Raw genomic sequence first — 11,811 nt, 5'->3', positions numbered from 1 at the left:
CAGGTTTTGTTTTTTTGTATAGTGCTTTTCAGAAAACTATGATATTTATAATATCCTCATGCCTTATAGTCACAGATTTAGTGACAATACAAGCAATTAAGCAGTTGAGATTTGCTATTTAATATATTTGCCTACGCATGTAACCTGTTTTTATGCCAATGAAGTTACATATCCAACTTTACATAAAGAGCAGGGCGATAACATAGTTACATTTCGCGACAAAATAACTTGTTTTGAATAAAAAATTGCGTACAGGTTTGGAGGGTGAGTAAATGATGACAGATTTTACATTTATGGGTGAACTATCCCTTTAACACAGCTAACAAAAGAGCAATGCCAATGTATATACACACCATCATAGTCTAGTCATATATGCAAACAATATTTTACTGACTGCAGGACACAACTGGTGATTTACACACAACACTACTAGAGTTTGTTGAAATCCGTCACCTTCAATATTTCACCAGTTGAGGAAAAAAAACATTGCTTGTGTTGCATGACCTAAATAAACCTAAAATAAGTCTGGGACTGTGGGGAGACACGCCAAAACCAGTGAAACGTTATACTAAAAGTAGACACGGCTTGAATTAACTCATAAAAGAAAGGTTTCCATTTTTGACCATAGGATGAGTCTCAGACAAGATTTCTTTGAACGGGATCCAGGTAAACATTTATGAAGCAGGTCAGCTGAGGTCTGAGCAAAAACCACATCCTTGATTCAAACAAACTTCCATTCGCCAGTTTTCCAGAGACCATCTAAGAGCTTATACACCTTAAAGGTTGAATGGATAATACAAGACAGAGCTGAATCTAGGCTATTTCAAAACAGGAGATGTACAAGCTAAGTCAAGAAAGTACGAATTCATAAAACCTCGTCACATCAGTTATGAAGTGTGTGATTACACAAGATGAGGGTAATCATATCAAGTCTTTCTTCCTGAAAACAATTATGAAAATTAAGTGAGTTTTTGCTGAAACCAAGAGAAATAAAATTGCCAATCGTATTTTCTCTTTGAATTAAGTTTATTTTTCTATGCAGTTCTATATTTTTTGCTAGTGATTTTGTGGTGGTTTATCTTAATCAAGCAAGACTTATGTCTTCTGGTCAAATGATTATGTGAAAATAAATAAATAAATAAATAAATAAATAAATAAATAAATAAATAAAAATACATTCAAACCATGTGTCCTTACAAACAGCATATCCGAATATACCGTAATTTCTATTTAGGACAGCGTTTACTTTTCTAAAAGATTTGACCTTCTCCTGGTGGATGAAAATCCAAAGAATTTTGTAAAGACAAAACAACTCCATCAAGATTTGTACAGTGATTACTTTCTCATCATTAACTATCGCCAGCAAGTCGTCACAAATCTCCAGTGTCCCATCATCACTGATCATCCCAGCTTCTCTAACTCGAGATGACACAGAATGAGCTGAGGAAACGAGACGTGTCGGGCTTCTCAGAGCAGAAACCAGATCCTTGCGTGTGTGTGTGTAAGTGTGAGGCAGCGGTGTGTGAGGAAGCTCTGAAACGTCCCTTAGATCACCTTTCACACACATGCACTTTGCTGATGGTCTTTTGGTGAGGATATTAATGTTTAATTTAGTGACAGATGCACTGAAGCATCGGAAGAAACACGAAGCCAACAAAAAAAAATTGTGTTTGTTATAGTGCGCAAAAGGTTTAAAGAGAGCATTGGATTTAATTTTGTTTTAATGCTCAAAAATACCATTACAATTTAAATAAAAGTCTGCATTCATCTATAGACAAAATAACACAGGACACACAATATAAACAGGCTCAATATATAGCCATTAATTAGATAAAGAAAGCATTCTGGGTGAGTGAGCATGATTTCGCCAAGTATTACGTGTTCCTGGATCATAATGTTTAGTTTGTCCTGGAGCAAATAATCATAGCCATTATTCCAGGACGTTGATCTGGGAACACTTCCTAGTCAGCAGAATGACACGCGTCCTTTAGCAAAATGAGGGGATATGACGCATCCAGACCAGCCGTCACCGTACCCAGATGACCTCAGACCTGCAGGTGACTACAACAAGTCTACTCACGCTGAATGTACTTTGTATTTTGATGAGTAGATGGATTAAGTGAGTCATTACTCACCTAGATAGCTAACTTTACTAATGACTCAGAGTTTAAAGTTTGGGGTGGTAAAAAAAATCAAGCAAAGTTGCAGTTTAAAACAAGACTTTAGTATTTTAAGATATTCAATATTCAAGTGATTTCCAAGAAAATGCATTTAGTTTTATTAACTCAAATAGTAAAATAACAATGCAATTTGCATGATCTCAGACGCACGCTTCTGAAATATGTTTGCATGCATCATCAATCAGGTAAATAAACAGCAAAGCAGTGTATGCACTCTCTTGGTGGCAAAATGCAATAACAAATGCAATGATATTTTTGCATGACTGTAAGTGAGTCACAACTCACCTAGACATCTAAGTAAGACAACTTTACTCATGACTCAGAGATTAAAGATTGAGGTGAAGAAAAACAAGCAAATCTGCCATTTAAAACAAGACTTTAAGGCCGGATTCACAGACAGGGATTACAGTAGAATAAACCAGGATTAGGCCTTAGTTCAATCAGGGCATTTAAGTAGCTTTTATAAATGTGCCTTAGAAAAAAACATTACTAATGTGCATCTCGAGACAAAACAATGGCACTGACATATTTTAAGGTCTGTCTGTGCAAGCTGCTTTCAGATGAGACAGCTCAAAGTCAGGGACAAGTTTAAGCCTTGTCTGGGAAAACGGGGGATAAAGATAAAGCGCATCTTAATTGTTCATATTACATTTATTTCCTCACCAGGAATTGTATTTCTTTTTTGCTTTTTTTACTTATTCAAGTAGTGAAATACCGATGCAAGTTAATTGATCTCTTATGAATGCTTTCAAAATACATTTGCATCCTCAATCCGGTAAATGAACATGCAATCAGTTTACTGCCCTCTCCTGGTGGTAAGATGCAATGGCAAATGTAGTGATATTGTGTGACTGTAAGTGAAATGTTATACTTAACAGGTCAAAAATAAATCTAGTTGGGATTCATACAGTCAGATATATCATATTCCATGTATGATTATACTTTGGCATACCTGTATGCTTATCTAACAGAGAAACTGTGTTCTCCACTTACTGTAAGATCTAGGTCACACATATGTTAAATGACCAGACAATTTTAGGTCACTTATTATCGGCATGGAAAGAGTTAAACTTTCAAACCAACAAAATTAATTTAATAAAACAGATTCCCAGACTGTGGGTCAGATGTGTGAAACATTAAATATGGCTTAATGTAAAATCACATACTGTAAAAGGTTGAGTTTAAAGGAATAGTTTAAATCTATTTCTAACTGGCTCTCTGCTGGTCTCAAAGTGAAAACCAGAAAGATTAACCAGTAACACTTTACAATAAGGTTCATTAGTTAACATTAGTTAATGTATTAACTATCATGAACTAAGCATGAGCAACACATTTGTTACTTCATTTGTTAATCTTTGTTATTAAATCCAGCTGTTCATCGTTTGTTCATGTTAGTTCACAGTGCATTCATTAATGTTAACAAATACAATCTTTGATTTGAATAATGTATTAGTACATTTTGAAATTAATATTAACTAAGATTTATGAATGCTGTAGAAGTATTGTTCATTCTTAGTTCACATTTACAAATGTAGTGAACTAATGAACCTTATTGTAAAGTGTTACTGATTAACCGGACATTTGTGCATAAAATCGAATTGATCATCCATCATCTAGTGAGAAAACCAGCTACGTGCTCCTCACTCAGCAAGCCTACAACACAGCAATAAAACTAGCATGCAGAACACACATCTCTGTTGCCTGGAGATCGAGCAACACAAAGCCGTCCTCGTGAAGGCCATGGTTTCAGACTCAACAAGCAGTGCTCTCTCCTCAGAGGAAACCAAGTGAGTCACGCTTGCCCTGCTGGTTTTTACTTACAGGGTTTCTGAGAGAAGCTTGTGCATTATTCACATGGACGGATCCTGGACACAGACGGCCTGTAATGAAGTGCACACTTGCTGTAGTCTCTGAGACTTACAGACGGGACTGTCTTCGGCTCTAAACTGCTCTGAGAGGTAGAGATACAATCACAGCAGGTAAGAAAGCACAATTTCTGTAGGAATGTTACTTTATGCCTGCCATTTTGAACACAGTTTAGCTAAATCTGTTTAAGACTAGTTAAGACCTGTGAAAACGCCACTCTGCGCTGTTCGTTTTAAACTGTATACTAAGTAAAAGCTGTGAGTCTGCACATATTTTGTTGTTTTCCATCGCTAGGTTACAGACGTAATTATGTTATTGTCATTCGCCTTACAATTATAAATATACGATAAGGTTCCATTTATTAACATTAGTTAACATGAAATAACAATGAAAAACACTTCTAATGCATTTATTAATCTTAGTTATTGTTCATTTTAACATTTAATAATACATTATTAGTTTACACTTTTTTAAGGTGACATAGCTACATTTTACTTAAGTATACTCAAATAAGTACTGAGTAATATCTAACTACATGTACTTACTATAGAGGGTTAGGGTCTGGTTTAGTGTTAGTTACTTGTAATCATGCATAATTTACTGTTATAACTATAGTAAGTACATTTAAAACGTGTAACTACGTCACCTTAAAATAAAGTGTTACCCATTATTAAAATCAAAAGTTAATATTATTTGAAGGACCTGATGAACTGGCAATGAACAGTTGTATTTTTATTTACTAACTTTAACAAAGATGAATAAATACGGTAACAAATGTACTGTTTTTTGTTAGTTAATGCACTTTGAATGATGGACCTTATTGTAAAGTGTTACCAACATGCCTGGATTCTGTGTCAAATAACAGCAGCTTGTTTGGTAACACATTACCATAAGGTTCAAAGATAACTTGAAATAACAATGAACAACACTTTTACATCATTTATTAATCTACAATAATAATTTGTACATATACTAATACATTTGCAACATTTCATTTTGAGTGAAAATAAAGCAAAAAAAGTGGTTTGTTTGTTTGTTTGTTTACAACTCTAATAAATGTATGAGGTGGCAAAAAAATTATGTTTTTAATAATTTAAAAGTTAATACGTGTTCAAAACAATCACTTTAGCAAAGTTTTTACTAGGTTCGGTTTATTTTGATGAATAAAAAAAATCATTTTTGTTCAATAAATATACTGTCATTAAATTATGTTAATATAAAAATATATTATAAAAATACATAAACAAAATGATTTTAAAAAGTAAAGATTTTGAAAGCATTGAATGAGATAATTTGATATAGATTTACAGTAGTAACAATCTATTATATTTTATTAAATGATATGATTAACATCATATTTTTAAATATGGTGATTATATTAGATTAAGGTGAACACCTAGCTTAATATATTATATTTACCATCTGAATCTATATCGTGTCCACAAATGGGAAAGTCAGCCGGCTGTCCATTACCATGTTAATTATTGCGCCCTTTAACCCCAAATACCATACTTTTACATATTCTTCCGTAATTGAAAAACATTACCTTGAGCAAAACTGAAAATCATTATACTACTATGAAAATACTACATTCAATATTTTAGCGCTTCTAATTTGGTACTTAAATCTACAACATTTTTAAAAACATCAAATATTAGATCAAATTAGCGCAGAATTAATTTTGCGCTGCTGTCCGCGATCGCGTCAATGATCAGCCATATTTCCACGTGCATCTTGAAAAGCAGATGTTTTGGAAAGTGCTGAAGCAAGTTTTTGTGCCATCTAGTGGCTTAGAGGAATATAAAATCAAAGGTGCCTTTTACCCCGGTGCGCCTTTAGCCTAACCTGGCAAGCCAGACCCACATCAAGATGTTGGGTCTGGGAACTCACTATTGGCAGGGCTCAATCCGAGGGGCGGGATAAACGGTTGTCTTTCAAATTCCTTCTGCACGCAAAAGGACAGCGCTACAACTAACCAGAGCAATGAACAGTTGTGGCTGAGTGAGTCCCATGCGTTTTCCCACCAGCGGAGCTAGTTGATATATTATACTTTTTCCATATCCGGTCGGCAAAACTCCGAACACATCTTCCTTTCTTAAAAATGACTTAAATGCTGTTCTTTGTTCTTTTCTCAAAGAAAAGCTTAACTCCAAGTCCTCCAGAGTCGCGGCCAAAGGCGATTCGAAAGACCGCTGTTCGCCAGCATAAAGCTGAGCATCATCTTCTTTGTTTTCAAGTAGCAGGGAATTGACGCGGAACCGTCACATCTCACAACCGCCATTATGTTAAGCCCGCCCACCAACTCTATACACGATGTGATTGGCCTGACTAGAGTTTGTTTTTTCAAGCTCGAAAGCCAACGGAGAGTTGCTAGACGACACTGACTGCAAAATTAATTTTGCTGCCGCTAGGGTGCGTCTACATTTCTAGGCTACTTTTAACCCTGTTGTACACTATATCATGAATAAACATGAAGTAACAATGAAAAATATTATTTTTAAAACTGTACATTTACCTGTGTAAATAATGCCAGTTCAAGATCTCAAATGCATTAACTATTGTTAAGGAATTCTACCTGTTTAAGTTGACACAGTGACCTGTGTGGTGGCATACTCGGAAAAACATTGGCCTTTTAATTTGGGCAGCGTTTCATTTCATTAGACAAAGCGCTCGTCTGTCCTTCACCAGCAGCACTGAGGCATGACAGTCACCTCTATCAGACACACTCACACACTTTGTCCCAATATAGTAAGTAGTAAGTCTCCAGGGACTTTATTCCTAATAGTTATTTTTCTTGGTTTAGAAAGGACAGCTTGTGTATTACACAAGGAAAACGTCAACATTGCATTACGTTGCTACCCACCTTGACTGATTGATTGGAATTTCACGTTTGCCCTTAGCATATTGCTAAGGTAACAATAAAAATAAGCTTAAATAAATATAAACTATAAAACAAGTATTTACAGAGAAAGTACAAATATTACTCCTCAATTGAAGTGCATGAAAGACTCGACTCACAAGCGTAATCACTGATTGTCATGATCGATAATTGCTAAGAACATAATACTCTGATAAGCATAAACAATAGTTGTGTCCAAAATAACACACTATACACTATGCACTTGTAGACGATGAACTCAACCTTATAATGTTTATACACTACATGGTTATTTTGTCATTCAACATTAGATTCTGGCTGATTCTTTTTTTGTTTTTTCTTAAAAAGGTGTTGCTTCATCAATATTCAATAAAAAGTATGGATGCATGATATATCGGCCACTATATCAGTATCGGCTGGTACTGTATATGTACATTTTTAATGTTATCGTTTGAATTGCTTGAAATATGATTGGAATCTCTTCAAAAAAGGAAAATACAGTAAAGGGCAACATGTGCTGTCATATAGGCTACATAAAATTACAATGAGAACATAATTGTGTTTGGGACATGGCTTTAAATAGTGAGACCTGTTTTTGTAATCAGGCTCTCAAAAACTATAGAAAAATTTGGATTTAGATTTATCGGCCAATATATCGGTTACCGGCTTTCAAATATAAAGAATTATCGGTTATCGAATTGGCCAAAATTTTAATTTCGGTGCATCCTTAATAAAAAAGGAACATATTTTTTCTTCAACCATACACTATGAGAGAAATGAAAAACTGATTTTCCTTCAGGTTTGCCTTTAGCCCCCTTGTACCTACTCAATAATAGGAATATTTTTATTCATACATTTGTTGACTTCAGCATAGGAAATTATTGTTTTTCACATAGCTTGTCAGATCATTATGCATTTAATTTTTCGCAAATGTTAAATGTGAATTTAACCAAAAGCACATCTACATGTCATTTAAATGTTGCTCACTAGGCTTATTGTTCAGAAATACAGTAACTTACACAATGTTTCCTTGTTCATAGACACAATGGTGAAAGGGAAGAAGAAATCGAATGATCCGTCAGGTAGAAAGATCACACTCAAGATGGCGAAGAACGCTCTAAAGGTGACAGTAGACGGTAAACGGCGCCTCGATCTCAGCAATATGGCGATCGCCACATTTCCAAAGTGCATCCTGAAGCTCAGCGACGTAGACGAGCTGGACCTCAGCCGCAACCTTCTCAAGAAGATCCCCGACACCATCGACAAGTTTGTCAACCTCCGTTTGCTGGATCTGCACAGCAACCACCTGGAGCAGATTCCTGCGGCTATAGGCCGTCTCCCGAACCTCTACAGCCTCAACTTATGCAACAATCATCTGACCACCTCCGGCCTGCCACATGAGCTCGGGCTCTTGAGGAACCTGAGGATCCTCAACCTGGGAATGAACCGCATCGAGACTCTCCCTCCTCCTGTGGCTGCTCTCAAAGAGCTTCGGGAACTGGGGCTCTTCAACAACCTCCTGACACTGTTGCCCAAGTGCATCCAAAACCTCCCAAAACTTCAGAAGATGAACATCAAATCCAACCCCATCCCTGCAGACGAGCCTCCAGAGGTGGACAGCATCCATAGAGTCGAGTGTCTGTATTTAGTGAGAGCGGACTGTCTGTGTACCGACTGCCTTAGGAGGTGTAAGGAGGACAGGGAGAAGTTAGACCGACGAATAAGTGCAGCTTCTACACTAAAGAAGTCCATCTTTGCGGGTCTCCTAACGCCAAACTCTGTCGCACAAGAGAACCAGGCGTTATGGAGGTGAACATGTAGACTAGTGCAAATCACAAAATGCAATACAATGATTATTGAGAGATGTACAAATAAACTTTCCTCAAAAGCTTGTTGTATCATACAAGACGTAGTGATGGGCCGAGTTCATGTTAATGTATTTATGGAGTTGTAAGTGGCGTTTATACTGCAATAGCTTCTATGTATCACTAGGGAGTAGCAAATATCTAAACAGCCTCAGTTCCCACTGCTGCCCCCTAGAGGATGACATCAGAAGCACATCTGGACAGTGTGAGCACTACACTTCAACATGTTGCGGCTTTGGAAATAGTTTAAATAAATATAAATGCTAATTACTTGAAGCTTTGGAAATAGTTTTATGCTACACAAATAAATATAAATGCAAATTACTTGACGCTATACATCTGATATTTATTCAGGAAATACCAAAGGATAAATAGCTACTTAAGGAATCACAATTTAAGTCACTTTAAAGGGATGCACGATCTTCTAATATGAGTTTAATGACTGTAAATGGAGAGAGAACTGATCATAATGAAACGTGTAACAACTTGTCAGCAATACCAGCATACAACAGATTTTACACCTTCATGTACTAGTATACTTACACCATCATCTGTTCTTGTTGTGAAGAAAAGGTGCAGGTGAATATAATTATGTCCATATTGATTTTTTTTCTTCTCATTTCTCATGAGGAACAGTTTCCTAATTAACACTCGACTCAATTCTATTGATTTCCCCACATTCGTGCTGTTTTGAAGATCTGCTAATAACACGACAAGTGACATTTTAAGATTTCTCTGTTTAAACAGTGGAACAACAAATACACAAAATAACATTTACACCAAAATCTGTGAGACTGTGAGAGATAATAGATCTCAAGATGCATACAATGTCCAGACTTTTTCTTTTGGTACTGTATATAAGGGTTAGAAACCATGCATAATGTAATTTGAAAGAACTAAATTCCTCTTATCAAACCAAATCTTGCTTAACTGCTTATTCTTAACTGGATAAACACACATAAGCCTAGCGTACGAGGTTTGAAGTATTGTTATTTGGTGCTCCACATCTTGAAATGATTCATTTGAATGAATCTGGAGGTCTGTAATCTGATTATTCCCACCAGAAGTCAAACTAAACAAAACTCAGCACTGCTATTAGACTAAAGTGGATCAAAGTGAAGTCAAAATGGTATGGAAGAACAGATATTTTACCTAGAAAATAGTCTCAGACTGGTGGTCCGAGAACGAGGTCTGTAAAATATCACCAGTAACGCATTCTACGTCTGAAATGATGTTGTTCACAAACATGTAACTAACATTATCCTTATAACAGTTTACTTTAATAAGATTTATCTCTAGTTGTGATAAAGATAGATAAAATAAGGTCTGCATCATTATCATTTTGGAAATCTACCATAAACATCTCCTGTTGCTCCATCACCACATGTCATGTCTCTGGAGGTGCCCTCCTAAATTATTAATACTTCGCAAAATCAATAAGTTATGTGACATTGCATCTCAGTCAACAGAGCAGCAGCTGCGCTAATCACAGTTCTTCTGAACAATCCAAGGTTTATTGAACATTTGCTCATAATAGACTGAGGGTTTGAAACTGCAAAATAAATGTGCTAAAAAATATTCTTTAATATGAATGTCATGCATGTCATTTTTTTAAATAAAACAGTAAAAAAAATGCACTGCAATCTGAAAGCAGAAATCAAGGACCTATCTTATCCAAGATATATGTATATATATATATATATATATATATATATATATATATATATATATATATACACACACATCATACCCAATCTTTTCAGTAAAGCCACAAAAGTAATGTATTTTCAGCCTGAGCAGAATTGGTTCTTTAAAGGAAAAAGCCATATGAAAGACATGACATGTACCAGAAATTGCCCACTTCAGGAAAACATCTCAAGATCAAAGAATCCAGCAGCGATGCTCTGATCATCCGACTGGAAAAATACATCCCCGGGAGACTAAACATCCTGACCACTCACAATGCATTTTGAGAATGGACAAAGAAGCCTTCTGAACAAACAGCTCAAACATCATGTAAACAGCTCATGAGAGTATAGAATGACCAGACAGTCAAGTGCATCCCATCTGAGTGGTTTAGGACACGTGCATTTCCAAAATAGATACGGTATAAAAGCATCTGCCGAATGGGACGTTTATAGGAAATAAATCATCTTGTGAAAACGCAGATGGGCATTTTTCCGGGAGAACTCACATTAGATAGACCACATTATTCAATTCCAGAAAGATTTTTTTAATAGATCAGAATGTCCTTATAGCCAAGTAGGTAAGTTTAAAAATGTATATATATGTATATATAATTTTTGGTTTAACTGTATATATATATATATATATATATATATATATATATACAGTTAAACCAAAAATTATGCAAACACCATATATACTTTTTGATATTTTTTTACAAGTGGGTGCAGGACACTGAAACTATAGTTAATTTATGTAAGTTAGGATAGCAAGGTGTCGGAATAAATTTTAGTTTGACTATATCTATCTATATATACATGAAAGACACACACAGAGATACACATGAAATGCCAAAGTGCAAATTCATGGAATCGACGCAGCATCTAATCTGTAATGTAAGCATAGTTTTGGAGTCTCAAAGGGCACGGTTTGACAGACATGCACTGCGAGAGAACAAACACACTTTATTTGAGCGGGTAGAGTATATTTGTGAATTGGCAGGTCAGTGGTGGTTACCCAGCAGCTCTCGGCCCTGGTGGCGGTTGAATGAGGTTTTTATTGCGGTCTCATTTAGGTCTCCGTCAGGGTGTTGCAGCCGCCCTCCTCCCGCCCATCCGAACTGAGGACCAGTTGCGGGAGACAGGGCTGAGCTTCCCCAATCACACCGGTGGAGCCGCTGCTATTATCTGACATACTGGGGGGTGGGGTTAGGAACAAGACAGGGGGAGAAAAGGAAGACAAGGGCAAGAGGAGAAAAAGGGTGGGCCGAATGTCAAATGGAGATTTGAGACGGGCAATTTGAGTAATTTAGATGTTGAGCACTCCAGTGTCCAAT

The 11,811-nt window shown here is 36.2% G+C and overlaps 1 protein-coding gene across 1 annotated transcript; it reads left to right on the top strand.

Annotated features, from left to right (window-relative positions):
• Nucleotides 1-3,888: 3,888 nt before the first annotated feature.
• Nucleotides 3,889-9,709, top strand: lrrc18b (leucine rich repeat containing 18b). Its single transcript, XM_077224701.1, has 2 exons — nucleotides 3,889-4,159; nucleotides 7,965-9,709. The coding sequence occupies exon 2, from the start codon at nucleotides 7,970-7,972 to the stop codon at nucleotides 8,735-8,737; it is 768 nt and encodes a 255-aa protein (XP_077080816.1). The 5' UTR covers nucleotides 3,889-4,159; nucleotides 7,965-7,969; the 3' UTR covers nucleotides 8,738-9,709.
• Nucleotides 9,710-11,811: the final 2,102 nt, after the last annotated feature.

The sequence above is a fragment of the Siphateles boraxobius genome, unplaced genomic scaffold, assembly GCF_051911475.1.
Source record: "Siphateles boraxobius isolate OS27281-9 unplaced genomic scaffold, OSU_SipBor_1 90, whole genome shotgun sequence".
Lineage (NCBI taxonomy): Eukaryota > Metazoa > Chordata > Actinopteri > Cypriniformes > Leuciscidae > Siphateles > Siphateles boraxobius.
The sequence above is the reverse complement of the archived record's forward strand: the minus strand, read 5'-3'. Positions and strand labels throughout refer to the sequence as shown.